This window comes from Erpetoichthys calabaricus, chromosome 17 (genome assembly GCF_900747795.2).
Source record: "Erpetoichthys calabaricus chromosome 17, fErpCal1.3, whole genome shotgun sequence".
NCBI classification, from domain to species: domain Eukaryota; kingdom Metazoa; phylum Chordata; class Cladistia; order Polypteriformes; family Polypteridae; genus Erpetoichthys; species Erpetoichthys calabaricus.
This window is the reverse complement of record NC_041410.2, coordinates 48,368,136-48,384,896: the sequence shown is the minus strand read 5'-3', so window position 1 is coordinate 48,384,896 and position 16,761 is coordinate 48,368,136. Positions and strand designations below refer to the sequence as shown.

At 40.9% G+C, this 16,761-nt stretch overlaps 1 protein-coding gene across 1 annotated transcript in view; it reads left to right on the top strand.

The window, feature by feature from the left end:
- Positions 1-16,761, top strand: part of LOC114667430 (neuronal acetylcholine receptor subunit alpha-3-like) — a 38,373-nt gene that overhangs the window by 7,206 nt on the left and 14,406 nt on the right. The window contains exons 2-3 of the mRNA XM_051920394.1: positions 8,756-8,892; positions 13,316-13,360. Coding sequence (XP_051776354.1) covers positions 8,756-8,892; positions 13,316-13,360 — 182 coding nt within the window. The remainder of the gene's footprint in view (positions 1-8,755; positions 8,893-13,315; positions 13,361-16,761) is intronic.

Below are 16,761 nucleotides of genomic sequence, written 5' to 3'. Positions count from 1 at the left end.
TTCGCACGAACTGCGTTATATGCAAATCACAAGGAAAATAAAAATAAGTTTTTTCACTTTATAATGAAATGAAGAAGCAGAAAATATTTTCTGCCTTGCCACGAAGCCATATTTGTTTGTAATTTCGCAGCAATCTGTTGGCTGTTGCCATGGCGATATATTCACGAATCACCCAGAAATATGCAATGTGTGTCACATTCGCCTCACAAAACATCATGGGGTGCTGGAAAAAAAAGGTTTGCCTAAGCCTGCTGCAAGGTGACTTTTCAGGAAATAATTCAGTGAACAAGGTCATCAACAAACCAGAAAATGTGCTGCGAAAACACTTATTTTGGGCCCCCTACAGGTCAGGGCTACTACCCTGGTAAGGCCCTTGCTAAAATCTGGACATGTTTCCTCCTAATTGTTCACATTAGAGTTTTACCATCACTCATTTACAATTTCTACTTCATTTGAACTTTTCTCTGTTTTCATGAGGGGTGCAGTTTCATAAAATAATTATGCATTTCCCTTTGACTTTTCCTCTTAATTGACCATGTGCGTGTTTAGGTTGGTGCTGGGGAATGTAACATATAGAGAGGCAGCTATGGGGGCCACCTGATAGGTTACTTTCTGCCTAATATTAGTGAGGAGCCAGCAATTTGAACAAAATTTAATTTGTTTTGTAAAGTCATAAAAAAGAATTGCAATACTATGTCATTGAGCAACTTTTAACATTATTGAATAACACTAACTGGCAGCAATCTCTGTGAGACCCCATCCCACTACTGTAGATGCTTTTCACAGTCTATGACATAAAATGCAAAGCTTATGCTTGGTAATGTTTTAGAGACAAATAAAAACAATCTGAAGTTGACATCAAACTACAACCAATTTGTATTGGTGTGCTTGCTGAAGAATTTTCTATAGATATAATCTGCTGGAATCATTTATAATAGGCAACTACAGTGTGAATGCAGAGTTGGCTCATCACAATCTGGATGTGTGCAAAAAATGGCTGCTTACCAATTTTGATGCTTTTACATATAATTTTGTGTTCTGTCTATTATATAAAAAAATCCTGTGCCTAGACAAGACTTTTTGGAAGACTTTTCCAAGTCCTGCGAGATGAGACTTTGGCCATGAGATTTTTTCAAGTCACTCTCAACCATATTTAACCATACACACGGCACTCTCACCTCTCATTCGTGTGAATACTTTTGAAAGGCACAGTTTCTGCTCTCTCAGCTCTTAATCTTAATTTTAATGTTTTTAAAGTTCCCAATAAAAGAAGATGCATTATGTCCAAATCTTATTGAAGAATTTCATCATGAAGGGTTATCAACAGAAAAAATGAGTCCACAGGTAATCCTAGCACAGAGAAACAATGAAGTCAAACGAATGAACGCGAAAATTGTCAATCAGTTACATGGCAAATTAGTTAGACCAATTTTGAACACAACTAACCTTGTCCTGTTGCATAGCCTATAACTCAGACATAAATAACACAATAACATTACAATACATCTTTCTTTCAATAGTAAATTGGCTGGTGGAAGACCAGACAGTGTTAATGGTTGTAGATATTCTTTGTGATATTGTAAATTGATGTTTTCATCTTCCGCACCATCACCACCAACTGTTTCAGCAAAGTCTATTGATACGCATTTAACCAATTTGCCATGTAATCGATTGACAATTTTCACATTAATTTGTTTGACTTCATCGTTTCTCGGTGCTGGGATTGCACATGTACTCATTTCTTCTGTTGATAATATAATAAATCTTCTTTTATTTATAATAAGTCTTCTTTTATTGGGAATTTAAAGTGAGGAAAATGTAAAAATTTATAAGAGCTGAGAGCACAAGAACTGTGTCTGTCAAAAGCATTCACACGAACGAGAGGTGAGAGGACCGTGGGAATGGGCTGTTAACCAGAAACGGTTGAGAGGAGGGCAGGACTTGAGAAAATCTCTTGGCAATAGTCTTGTCTTGTCTCGTCTCAAGATTTTCTTTTATAATAGAGAGATTTAAATAAACTACCTCCAAAAACACTACTGTAAATGAAAATAAAATGGCCATTACCTTGATTATGATTTCACTTGTTTTAATGAAGTGTCTTTAGTATTGTATTCATTACTGAATTAAACTTAATAAAATGTAATCAACATAAGACATGGCTAAATTTGTTGGTACCCTTTGACGAAAAAAAGAAGAACTCACAGTTGTCTCTGAAATAACCTGAAACTGAATAAAGTAATTGGCACCCATTGTTGCTTATTCCATATCTCTCTATTATAAAAAGAAAAACCCTGGCAGGGAGACCAGGGAGACGAGACTTGATCTTCTTGGAAAACAATTTGATGTCCCTGCGAGACAAGGCAGTGAGACAGAAGGACAGCTGCTGTACAGGCTTTTAAATGATCGACGTGCAGAGCAACAAGCAGAACACGCACCTCGACAGCAGCAGCTAATCCATCCGGATCTCCTTAGCTTGCGTTCAGTCCCACCCCCTTCACAACGCGAGCAGAAGAGACGCAAAGTGGCAGGAACGTAGCGTGACTCCAAGGGGGGGGGGCTTGAACGAAGCGATTGAGACCTGATCATCATGCGAGACTAGACATTACAACCTTAGGAAGCAAAACCTGTGAGATGGTGACTTTTACACGTCACGTCCTACTTACAAATAATTTAAAACAAGTTCATGGACATCTAACCTAGTAGTTGTTGGAATGGTTTTGGCAGACAAACTTCATTTGCTCCCAGCTCTTAAAACAACGACAAGTGACAAGCAGAACATGCAGCTTGCCAGCAGATGATCTCCTTAGTGTGTGTTCAGCCCACCTTTCACAACATGAGCAGCATTATACGTCCTGCAAAAAAAAGATTTAACCACACCCGGGGCAGGAAATAAACATTTTATAGTAAAAGTGAAAATAATGCATATGTAACAATTCACATGAAAATAACAATCTCTTTAAATTGTATATCCGGTAAACCAAACCCGAGGGTGGGCAAGCAAAACGAGCAGGGGGCCGAGCCCCCTAGTTTAACAAAAATCAGACTTTGCTTTAGAGTTTTGATTCAAGAGAATACTTTAAATAATAACACAAATAAAAATGATGTTACCCTTAACTTAATATTTGTTTGTTAACTTAATATAGTTGTTTGAGGGGATTCAAATCTGGGCTCAGCTGTGTGTTTTGGCTCATTATCCTTTTGGAGGACCCATGACCTGAGACTGAGACAGAGCTTTCTGGCACTGGGCAGAATGTTTCACTCCAGAATGTCTTGATACTCTTGAGATTTCATTGTTCCCTGCACAGACTCAGGACACTTCATGCCAAATACTGCAAAGCAGCCCCAAAACATAACCGAGCCTCCTCCATGTTTCACAGTAGGTTTGCTGTTCTTTTCTTTGAAGGGTTATTTTTTTTCGTCTGTGGACCCAAATCGGATGTGATCTGCCAAAAAGCTCCAGTTTTGTCTCATCTGTCCAATGGACATTATACCAGAAGCGTTGTGGCTTGTCAATATGCATTTGAGCAAATTGCAGTCTGGCCTTTTTCGTTTTTCCTTCAACAGTAGAGTCCTTCTGGGTCTTCTTCCATTAAGCCCACCTTCACTTAAAAAGCGACAGATGGTGCAATCAGACACTGATGGTCTTTGACATTGGAGTTCAGCTTGTATCTCTTTGGAAGTTGTCTTTGGCTTTCTGTCTACCATTCTCATTATCATTCTGCTCAGTCTCGGGTTGACTTTCCTCTTGTGGCCGTGTCCAGAGAGGGTGCCTACAGTTCCATGAACCTTAAACTTTTTGATAATATTTGCAACTGTTGTCACTGGAACATCATGCTGCTTGGAGATGGTCTTCTAGACTTTGCTTGGTCTATCATTTTCTTTTTGATCCCCTCAGACAACTCTCTCTTTTGCCTTCTCTGTTCATGTTCAATATGGGACATGTGATCATACCAAACAGCAGACTGATGACATTTCTCCAGATGAATGACTGACTGCATGATTGGAGACGTGTGATATGAATAAAGAAAGACAGAGAGTTTGAAAAATCAGTCAAATCCAGTCATTTCGGATTAGGCGTACCAACAAGTACTCCAGTTTTGGCTTTTTGTAATTTTAGAAGATCTTTGTAGAATAAGCAACACTTGATCTCTTGTCACACTTGCTTTTTTATTGCTGGGGGCAATAACTTTTCATTTCATCACTTTTAATGGAATATACACAACTTTTTCAATGAGCAGAAAGAGGACCACCAAATCTGTTCACATCTGTACCTATGGTGCATATATTAGATAGATAGATAGATAGATAGATAGATAGATAGATAGATAGATAGATAGATAGATAGATAGATAGATAGATAGATAGATAGATAGATAGATAGATAGATAGATAGATTCTGAAAAATAACTTTAACAACTTAACCATTTGACTAATAGATGGCGTACGGATAGCCAATAAAGCCACTGATCTCAAGTTTGACCCAAGTTTGACTGTTTTAATAACGCCTTGTTTTCTGAATCAGCTGTCAGGGTAGAGTGGCCACAGCGGCTACAGTGATTATGTGTTATTATTATTGATATTCGTCTGTCCATTCTCATTCCAAACTACGCAGGCTTTTTAGAAGCAGCTCGCAGCACTTTTTTGGAAAGTTCCCGTTATAAAGATATTGGTGCCCCAGCATCCATTCTGACTGAGCACGAAGATATCGGTAACAATCGTACCTTACTGCGCCTGCGCTCAATTGTAAGAGGCCCCTTTTAGCTTCATAATATCCGGGCATTTGAAGTGAAGGTTACCGTTATGAGGTAATGTGTGCCGTAATATAGATTATACAGTACTGCCATCTTGTGGTGATTACTAATTATTGCACGACGTACTTAATGATTTGGAGCTGCTGCAGTTCTCTTCATTAGATAGCTATTATTTCTGTCAGCATGGGAGGCACCGACTATTCTTCAAAATACTACCTGTAATCAGCCACAACAGCCAGCCTGGACATTTCTTTCTGTTGCCTACCATCTTGGTCAAAGAATCACATTTTCTTTCATATTCTTTCAAGTATTTAAAAAATCATGATCCATCTTCCTAATCATTGGCATTGCATAAATGTTTTGGTCTGAGAGAACAGTGATGATGCATGGTGATGCTGGTCCAGATGAATCCTCTTGAAATCAAGGAAGCATTGGACACTGGAAGTTTAACTAAACAGACCACAGTTCAAGAGGTGGTGAAGAGTGAGGATGAGGTTTGCCCCTCAACGTATCACATCACTTTCTGAGTTCATTCCTTCATTCTGAAGTTGTTTTATCCACTTTAGAATTGTGGGTTTTGGAATCTATCCCAGCAATATTTGGCCAGGTTAGCAAACAAAGCCAGACAGACACTTGTATTGGCTGAGTTTTCCACTAATGAAGTGAACATAGAAATCTTTATGATTTTGATATACTTTGTTAATCCTCAAGGGGAAATTGTCTTTTTGCATGACCTTTAGGTGTCAGAACACAGGGTCAGCCATTGTACAGAGCCCCTGGAGCAATTTTTATTTTAAGGGTCTTGCTCAAGGGTCCAACAGTTTAGGATCCCTTCTGGGATTTGAACTGGCACCCTTCTGGATTCTTAGCCACAGAGCTACCACAAATAATGTGAGAGACAAAGCAACATACTGAGAGGAAATATCACAAATAGAGTTGGAGAAGGTGCAAACTACACACAGGCAGAGACATGGATAGGGTGTGAAGATGGGCTAGAACAGTGGTTCTCAATCTGTGGGGCGGACCCCCCTAGGGGGGCGCAAAGTAACAAAAAGGGGGGCGTGAAGATGTGAAAAAAAGAAAACAAGAATCAAAAATATGAAAAATACATCTATTGAAACCAAAACAAATTAACTTAAACTACATTCTGATACTAGAAAAATAAATATAGAGTTAGATAAATGTCGATAAAAGTTAAGCAGGTATAATAAAATATGCATCTATGATATATCATAAATTAAAAAAGAACAAGTTGGTATTAATGGGCTCCTTTCAAAAAAAAACATTGCGGGGGGGCACGATTAAAACTGTTATGAAAACTCGGGTCAAAAATACTTAAAGGTTGAGAAATGCTGGGCTAGAACATGAGGTAGAACTGCACCACCATGACACTCTTCTTGTTATCAAAATCACAGACATATAGACATTTAATTCCAATGTGTGGATAGCACTTTGAGTACTGAGAAAAGCACTATATAAATGTAATGAATTATTATTAATATATCTACCCCCAGTTGTCAAAACCAAAACTTTTCCCTAGACATACAATATAAAATATGGGATAATCAGTATATACAGTACAGTGCCCTCCATAATGTTAAAGGACAAACACACATTTTTCCTTGATTTTCCTCTCTGCTCCACAGTACCAAAATTACAAATCAAATCATTCAGACAATGTGATTAAAGTATGCATTGCAGACTTTTATTTAAGGGGTTTTGCACACATTTCAGTTATAAATGTGTTCCCCTCATTTCAGGGCACCATAATGTTTGTGACACAGCAATGGCAGGTCTATTAAAGCTGATACTGTATATTTAGGACTTTGATGTATATCACCTGCATACAATGACTGCTTGAAATCTGTGATTCATTGACATCACTTGCTGCTGAGGGTCTTCTCTGGTGATGCTCTGCAAAGCCTCTAATGCAGCCATCTTCAGCTCCTGCTTCTTTCGGGGGCTTCCACTTCAGCATATGGAAGGCCTGCTCAGTTGGATTTAAATCAGGTGACTGGTTTGGTCATTCAAGAATTTTCTGTTTTTTACCTTTGACAAAACCCTTTGTTGCCTCAGCAGTATGTTTGGTTGATCATCTTGTTGTAGGATGAAACGCCGGTGAATGAGTTTGGAGGCATTTACTGGAACTTGAGCAGATCAGATGTTTCTCTACACCTCAGAATTCATTGTGCCACTGCCATCAGCAGTTCCATCATCAATAAAGAGAAGTGTGCCAGGACCTTTGGCAGCCATACATGCAAAAACCATAACTCTTCTAGCATCATGTGTAACAGATGAGGTGGTCTGCTTTGGATCTTGGGCCGTTCCTTTTCGTCTCCACACTTTGCTCTTGCCATCACGCTGATCAAGTTCATCTTTGTCTTGTTTGTCCACAAGACATTTTCCCAGAATTCTGCAGGCTCTTTTTCACAAACTGTAATCTGGCCATCCTGTTCTTGTGGTTAATTAGTGGTCTGCATCTTGCAGCTTAGTCTCTTTTATTTATGTTCATGAAGTCTTCTGCTGATAGTCGTCTCTGACACACACACATCTGCCTCCTGAAGACTGTTTCTGATCTGTCAGACAGGCATTTTGGGACTTTTCTTTACCATAGTGTGGATTCTTCTGTCATCAGCAGTGGAGGTCTTTCTTGGCTTACCAGTCCCTTTGTGATTACTGAGCTCATTGGTGCATTCTTGTTTTTCATGATATCCCAAACAGTAGATTTAGGAGGCTTCTTTGACTTTCATTGGCACAGTTCTTGTCCTCATGTTGAACAATAGCAACTACAGACTCCAAAGGGTAGAAGCAAACCAAGGTATCTTATGAAGCCATGACGCGCACCTAAGAAATCACAAATACCTGTGGCGCCAATTGTCCCAAACATTGTGGTGCCCTGAAATGAAGGGACCATGTAGTAAAAGTGTTGTCATTTCTATATGGTGTGACTGAAATGTATGCAAGTACAGTACTCTTAAATGAAAGTCTGCAATGTGCACTTTAAACACTGAATTGTTTGAGGAGGAAATCAAGGAAAAATGGGTCTTTGTCCCAAACATTATGGAGGACACTGTATGGTCATTTTAAATAGAATAAGATCATATTAATTTGTCTCGGAAATCGAAAAAGTTACATTTTTGTAGAACCTTGATCCCTGGCTGTCTGTGTGATTGCTATGTCATATATGTAGCCTTAAGAGTGGTCAATAAGATCTCGTTTTGTTCACAATGAATATCACTAAGCAATTTACAAAGCCAATAAAGACTCAGTTTGGCAACACTTTAGTATGGGGGCTTCCAATACACAATACCACCAAACGTTTGTGGACATCCAACTGTTAAACCAACATGAGTTTGTTGGACATTCCATTCCCAAATCATGAATATTGATTTAGAGTTGTCCATCCTTTGAGGTTATAGCAGCCTGCACTGTTCTAAGAAGGATTTCCACAAGACTTTTAGAGTGTCTGTGGGAATGTGTGCCCATGCAGCCAAATGAGCACTACTGATGTGAGATGAGAAGACCTGGCTTGCATTCCAGTTCATCCCAAAGGTGTTCCACAGAGTTGAGGTCAGAGCTCTGTGCAGGCCACCACATTTCCTTCATGTTTTTAAGGACCTGGTTTTGTGCACAAGATGACAATTGTATTGGGACAGAAAACAATTGTTCCCAAATCCTGTGTTCCCGCAGGCTAGCTATCCCGTTTTCTGAGATTTTATATATACTAGTTTTAACCTGGAGTAAATCCAACAATTGATTCTAAATTCATATTTTTTTGTAAGTACATACTGTATACAGTATTTTTTTATTTTAATGTTATTACACCATCCTTATCAAAACATGAAATAAGCTACCAAAGATTGTGTGGTGGACACAGTAGGGCCATTAATGACTCGACTTGATATTATTTTGGAGGATTTAGGTGGATAGGATTGATGAGTCTTGCTGAACTGAATGGCCTGTTCTTGTCAAAACTGTTCCAATATTGGTGTTTCTATTTTCAGGCTCAGGCTCAGAGGCAGAACACAAACTATTTTCTGTCATATTTGAGAAGTACAATCAATACATCCGTCCAGTGGAGAATGTGTCAGACCCCGTTGTTGTCCATTTTGAAGTTTCCATGTCTCAGCTTGTTAAAGTGGTAAGTGAAGGAAAAGTCCCCGTCTCTTTCTCTTCATTTGTCTGATTTCACTGTCCATTGGTGGCTCTCTGATGGAATGAAGAAACATGAGCTGAGCTTTGATTTGGCAAATAATCTGCTATCTAATGTTCTCCAAGCACTCATAAAGACACCACTCCGTATGCCGAACAGCAGTCTGATATTTGCTTTTGATTGTCTATGACAGGGCCATTTCTGGGTATAGGCTGTTCAGACAAGGTCATCCACAGCGCTGAGGCAAATGACACCGCCCCTTCTGGTTGGCGTTCTATAAAAGCTGACCATCCCCAGAGGATGGGATCACACTTGGACCAGAGCTGACCACAGGACAGAGCTCCGCCACACCAGACCTGCTCTACTGAGTAGCACTGATCCATTTCAAAGCAACTACTGCTTACTGTTTTGTTTTTGCACCATCAAGCACTTGTTTTCATTCTGTGCCTAAAGCATGATAGTAAATGGGGCAACCCAGCTCACACCCCAACAATTCTTGGACTTCCCATGTCTTTCCTTGACCACACGCTTTACAATATAATGTAGTGAGAAATGGAGCCCATACAGGCTTGAGGGGGTGAAATTGCTTTATTAACCAGCAGAGTCCAACTCAAGCAATGAAAAAATGGCATCAAGTGATGTCTTATTGTGGGTGAGTCTGTGGATAGTTGTAGTTCATATTTGTTAAACATAACATTTTTCAAAGAAGTCCCCGATGCAGATTTAAAATCTTTGTTGAAGTCTCAAGCTAATATTGCCAGCTACATCCAACCATGATGATACGGAATCATTATGATCTGCAGAAAATGCAGCTGTGAGATGCTTTTAATGTAGCGAAAATCCTAAATACACATTTATACACTGTATGCATAACCTGTTCACAGCTAGGGAACGTGCTTCCTCTTTCATTCATTTGTATTAAGTTAAGTTGCTGTATGCATATTACCTTTTGTGAGGTTTCTGAACTCTTTTAGGACCCCACGGGACAACATGTCGAAGTGCAACTGCTATGTCTGTGGAGGATTGCTTGTCCATTGCCGAGGCAACCACAGGTTCACAGCACAGCAGCATAGCGCCATGGAAACCACTACGAGACGATTGAGAGCGCACAATACGTGCCTGTGGCTGATGGGTGATGCAAGGGACATTATAAATGTAATGAACAATATAATACACTGAATACACAATGGGCGGTGGGAAAATCGAGAGTATACCTTATGAGAAGGATTTAGGAGTTGTAGTAGGCTCTAAGCTATCGACTTCCAGACAGTGTTCAGAAGCCATTAAGAAGGCTAACAGAATGTCAGGTTATATAGCACGGCGTGTGGAGTACAAGTCCAAGGAGGTTCTGCTCAACCTTTATAACACACTGGTGAGGCCTCATCTGGAGTACTGTGTGCAGATTTGGTCTCCAGGCTACAAAAAGGACATAGCAGCGCTAGAAAAGGTCCAGAGAAGAGCAACTTGGCTGATTCCAGGGCTACAGGGGATGAGTTATAAGGAACGATTAAAAGAGCTGAGGCTTTACAGATTATGCAAAAGATTAGTAGGAAACATAATTGAAGTGTTCAAACTTATGAAAGGAATTAGTCCAGTGGATGGAGACTGTGACTTTAAAATGAGTTCATCAAGAACACGGGGACACAGTTGGAAACTTGTTAAGGGTAAATTTCGCACAAACATTAGGAAGTTTTTCTTTACACAAGGAATGATAGACACTTGGAATAAGCTACCAAGTAGTGTGGCAGACAGTAAGACTTTAGGGACTTTCAGAACTCGACTTGATGTTTTTTTAGAAGAAATACAGTAAGTGGAAAGGACTGTTCTAATGTTCTAAATAACTTGGCCACTGACCTGGCCCCGACTAGGCCTGTTTGCTGTGTCTGTGTATAGGAGAGTGGTTGCTCTCGCAGCAATAAAGAACCCTGCTGTTCCTGTTTCAAGTTGAATAAAGCTGTTTTTGCTAAAGTACTGAGGCTCAGCCTCGTGTTTTTGGGTGCAAGACAGTGACTCACGTGTCACACCTTTATGAATCGCAATCGTCTTGTAAATGTGTGTACGTGAACTTGCCTCCGACTCCACCTGGTTGCCACCCTGATGCAACCATATATGGACAATACAAATTAATCTTATCAACTTGCAATCATGATAGAGCAGACGTTCATTGGCTGGTAAAGCAGCCTCTCACATGGCGCATTGTGTTGTGCTCAATAACTGAGAGTTTAAGGTCATATACAGCATTATAGCACCTCTTCATTGCACTTTGGGGGTCAGAGAAAGATGTAAGATATCAGCGTCTGAGCTGGTAGTCACAGTTTCTTGGAACATATAATCATGTCATTGCTGTTTCAGTGAATAGTTCAGGCCATTTGAAAAACTGAGGGTTCAACCCTTCACCTTACCAAGGAGCTGGCCTCCACATACAGCCCCATCATATCTGCCAGAGCTACTTTGCCTCAAAATAAATGAATCATGGGTTGACCCTGGCCATGGAGACATTAAGTTTGTCAGTCTCATCTTGGCATCATAGATGACTTGTGTGTTAATGGAAAGCAGCTTCATTCTTGCTGGATGCCCTCATTGCAATATACAGTAATTGCAGTAAATTGCTCTGATTGCATTTGGAGAACCAGCCACTGCTGCAGATTGTATTATTATGTTGGCAAAAAGATGTTGTTTTGTTTAGATACACCCTGTGAAGGGACAAAAGAGAGGAGGAATCACTCAAAAAAAGTTGGGGAACCAAAAGGCCACCTCTTTTAATGTCAAGGTCCACAAAAAAGGAACTAAAATAAATGTGTGTAGGCACAAGAACAGAAAAGGGGCCTAAGCACTGCCTCAATAGCCTGTTTGGCTTCTCTAAAGTGTTCTGTTGAGTGGTCACTTTTGGGGACATCCAACATGCAGGGCCATTGATCCCAGTCTGATGCCATTCCTTCTGGGAATGCCAATACTTATTAGTGCAGGACCGGAGGGTGCAGAATTTCTGGGTGGGGCTCAGTTGCCCTCACTGGGCAGTTTCTTGGCCCTGTACAGAAACAAAGAAAGAGATATTACAGCTATCATGAGCGCCCCCTGTCTCTCTGGAGTGATAGTGCAAGCTTCAACAGAGTCCAGTGGGGGATGCTCATGAGCTCTTGCGAGACAACCCACACCGTATGAAAACTGAATGTAGCGCCTTGCCATTTGGTTAATGGCTTCTAGGACAGTGGGCATGATGGAATGTGGCTTGGCTGAGATATTCCTGACTTGTCGGCCAATTCCATGAGAAGTGACAACAGGTAGCTGATATAAACTGATGATAAAACAAAAACGTTCTTTCGTGTAATTTTGCAGAATTGGCCTGTTTAAAAGGGAGCTAAAATACAGTCTGTACATCATACTCATCACTTTTGAGGTGTAGTATGTTTGTCATGTCAATGCATATTATAGTAATGGATTGAATTGAATTATTATTCGCATGAGTCATGATTTAGCTGGTTTGGCTGTATTTCCCTACTTGATCAAAGGTGTCACCATTTCCCAGTTTCTCAGAAATGTTGGGTCAAAGTTGCCATAAATATACAGACATTTTCCTGTCAAGTTTTCTTTGATAAATCCAGAGTTTTGCATGGAAGGTTGCATATGCATATTTCGGCCCTCGTTTTGTGTGTATGCAAGTTTTATAAATCTGACCCCTTGTCCTTTAAAAATCCATTTTAGCTGCAGAGTTCTCTTCCTGGCAGTTGTGAATATGGGACAGTTAATGATAGCTTTGTTACCCCTGTTAACTATTCTCCAGGCCATTATAGGGCCCTCTGGGTTTCACGCGCAGGAGTACTGGAGAGAACTGACAGTCTGGCACTGCCAGTCATACTCTGTGTTATAAAGAGCATGCTGGGAAACCTGGTGCTGCTAGGAGGAGTTCCTCAGGGGTACCGGCAGACCTTTGAGGATTGGCTGGGAAACCTGGAAGTACTGGCAAAAGCTTACCCAGAAAGGTTCCTGGTCCATATTCTGGATACAGGGGCCTTGGAGTAGACAGGTAGCAACTGCCAATGGCTTGATAATCAAAGAGGCCAGAAGTGACAAGAGAGAAGGCTGAAATGTTGATGTGAAATAAGCAATGGGAGGCCTGGAATTTTAGATTTTCTAATTTTCAGACTGTCTTTTAGATTATTGTTTGCTTTGATTTTCACCCACTTTGTTAATAAACCCCCCTTTTCTTTTTTAGTTTGGTCCTTCTGGTCATTTTTTTGCACATGAGCGCACTCTGCAGTCTACACTGTACAATATCTACCCCGAATAAGCAGGTTACGTTCAAGTCATTCCTGTGTGACATTTCAAGATGCTACTGCATTTTTAATACCAGAAAGGAAGATATTTCAAAATATTTGAAATATTTGAAGTAATATCTCCTTGTCTTTTTCAGGATGAAGTGAACCAAATAATAGAGACAAATCTGTGGCTCAGACATGTAAGTCATTCTGCATTTGTTTAATTATAAACCAAGGAAAGCAGAAGTTGGCAAAGATATTTTTTCCCTTTATTTATGTATTATTTCTATTAGGCCCTGTTAATGCACATCAAGATTAATGAGTACATCCAGAATGCAGTAATAAAGAAGAATTTGTCAGCCGGACGAGGTAACGTCCGCCATTCCAGCCAATTTAGATGACCGATGTCTGGCTCTGTAAAAAGTGGTCTTTCAATAAACAAGATCAGTTTTTCTATATTTTTCTATTCCCACATTTATAAATCAATTTATATTAAAATACTTTGGTAAATAATGTAATAAGCATATTACCCCAGTGAGTTATTGCCTTCAGATTTAGATATAAAGTAGGTACTGTGTGCATTGCTGATTTTTTTTTCTGAAATGTAATACTTGCAAATTATAAAATTATATCTTATCATTTTCTATCAGCCATTTTTTGCAAATATTATTCCAAAACAATTTATATGTACATATGACACATTTCCTTTCTTTTGTCTTAAACATAATAATAATAATTAAATATGTTCCCCCAAAGACATGCAGATTAGAGTGACTGGTAAGTCTAAATACAGTAAGTCATATCTAAGCGAATGTGACTGTCACCTGCTGTAGTCTGACACCATGCCCGGGGGTTCCCTGACAATGCTGCCAGAGTCTGACCCCTCCAAAACCACAAATAAGAATAAACATGCAAAGAAAATGCACCATTGCATGATATGGTGTATTTATTTAATGGTTAACCCAGTGCCTCACAGCTTTATTTCACGACCCAGTCTCAGCCTGTGTGGTGTCTGCTGTGAGAGACGCCACATGGGGACTGGCAATCGAGCTGCAGCTGTGCTGGGATCTGTACCCAGCCGGGACACAGGTGGCATGGAAGGACAAGGATAGACCGTTTGCTCTGGGCATGGTCTTCCCCAACATGCTAGATGGCAGCCCCCCATGGTTGGGGCACCAATACGGATTCCCAAAGGGCAAAGCGGGAACTGTAGTTCTTTGGCTTAGTCTTGTTGGTTTCCATGGGTGCAGCTAGGGGGCGCTAAAGGAACTTGTGAGCCTTGTCAGGCTTCAACCTCACCCGGAAGTGCTCCCAAGCCACAGGGAGCCAGAGTCAGGAGGAGGAAGACAAAGCTTGCTGGAGGAGCAGAGGAGGGTGCTACTGAGAGTGAAAGAGTATGGGGTATGGTGTGGGAAATGCTTCCTTGTAAGGGTTTCACATGAATAAACCTTGTTTTTCACTAAGAACTTGTGTCCGAGCCGTTTGTGTTGGGAGTTGGCGGAGCTGCAGCGCCCCCTATGGACCACACTGCACATTCTCCCCATGTCTTTGTGTTTTTTATAAAGATACTTTGCTTTTATTTCAGAACCTAAAGACATGCTTGTTAGGTTTTAAACAGACTCTGTATAAAAGAGTGTACGAATGAGTAAGTTTGTCCTCCAGCAAAAACAATCTCATTTAGAGCTAATTCTTAATTTAGGCTTCATGTTGCTTAGATAGACCCTAGCCACTGTGATTTTGCACTAAATGAAGTGTGTTTTAGTATGGATGGAACATTTGAGAAATGGAAGACACTGAGGAGGCAGCAAAAACAATTCAGAAAGACTCGGACAAGCTTCAGAGCTGGGCGACCACTTGGAAAATGCAGTTTAATGGAGAAAAGTGCAAAGTGCCACAAATGGGCAAAAGGAACATTAATCATAAATACAAGATGGGAGACACTGAGCTACAGGAAACATCCATCCATCCATTTTCCAACCCGCTGAATCCGAACACAGGGTCACGGGGGTCTGCTGGAGCCAATCCCAGCCAACACAGGGCACAAGGCAGGGAACCAATCCTGGGCAGAGTGCCAACCCACTGCAGGACACACACAAACACACCCACACACCAAGCACACACTAGGGCCAATTTAGAAACACCAATCCACCTAACCTGCATGTCTTTGGACTGTGGGAGGAAACCGGAGCGCCCGGAGGAAACCCATGCAGACACGGGGAGAACATGCAAACTCCACGCAGGGAGGACCCAGGAAGCGAACCCGGGTCTCCTAACTGCGAGGCAGCAGCACTACCACTGCGCCACCGTGCCGCCCTCTACAGGAAACAACCTCTGAAAATGATTTAGGGGTTTATGTTGACACAACATTAACAATAACATCAACATATGCTACAGAAAGCAATGCTGTTGTTCTTGTTATCTCCTCTGCTCGAAACTAAACAGGTTTAATTCTCTGAGTCTGTCACAAGTCCTTAAGTCCCATGATGCTCCTGCTTGCTCTCCTTGCCACTGCTTCAAGTGCTGTCATGTATTTCTTGTAGAGTGTTGCTCGGAACTGCACACAATACTCCAGATGCGGTTTCACGAGTGTGTTAAATAGTTTGAACATAACGCCCCTTGATTGATATTCAGCACTTTCAGTGATATAGCCTAACATTTCATTTGCCTTTTTAATCACTTCTGCACATTGCTTAGATGATGAAAATATTGTGTCAACATAAAGCCCTAAATCCTTTTCAGAGGTTGCTTCCTGTAGCTCATTGTCTCCCATCTTGTATTTATGATTGATGTTCCTTTTGCACATGTGTGGCACTTTGCACTTTTCTCTTTTAAACTGCAATTTCCAAGGGTTCACCCAGCTCTGACGCTTCTCCAAGACTTTCTGAATTGTTTCTGCTGCCTCCTTAGTTTCTGCCATTCCCACCTCCAAACCAGTCATGCTGGATGACATTCACCATGGTGTCTCCAGACTCTTCCACTTCTGTCACATGTGCTCAGTGTGAACCTGTCTCATCTGTGAAGAGAACAGAGCTCCAATGGCGGAGCTGCCAATGGTGGTATTCTCTGGCGAATGCCAATCAAGCTGCACGGTGATGGGCTGTGAACATAGGCCCCACTAGAGGATGTTAAGCCCTCATGCCACCTTCATGGAGTCCATTTCTGACAGTCTGATCAGAACCATGCACACCAGTAGCCAGCTGGAGGTTATTTTGTAGGGTTCTGGCAGTCCTCCTCCTCCTCGCACAAAGAAGCAGATAGTCGACCCTTGATATACAACCGGCCTGACATGCAAACAACTTGGTTTACGACCAAAATTTTGGTTTTGAATTATGACCAACATCTTGCGTTACGACCCGAAGGCGGTCACGTGTATCTGCTTGTGCGATTGTAAACAAACAGCCGAGAGCGTTCGCAAGCATCACTCGGAGCCCAGATACGTGTGTTTGTGGATGTAATTTCGGTCAGTGCAGTGATTTATATAATTTATTTCAATAATTGCTAAGGAAGGAAGAGAAGGTAATGAAGGCAAAGAAAGTGATCACGATTGAAACGAAGAAGGAAATTGTGCGGAAATATGAGCGTGGAGCTCACCAGGTGCACC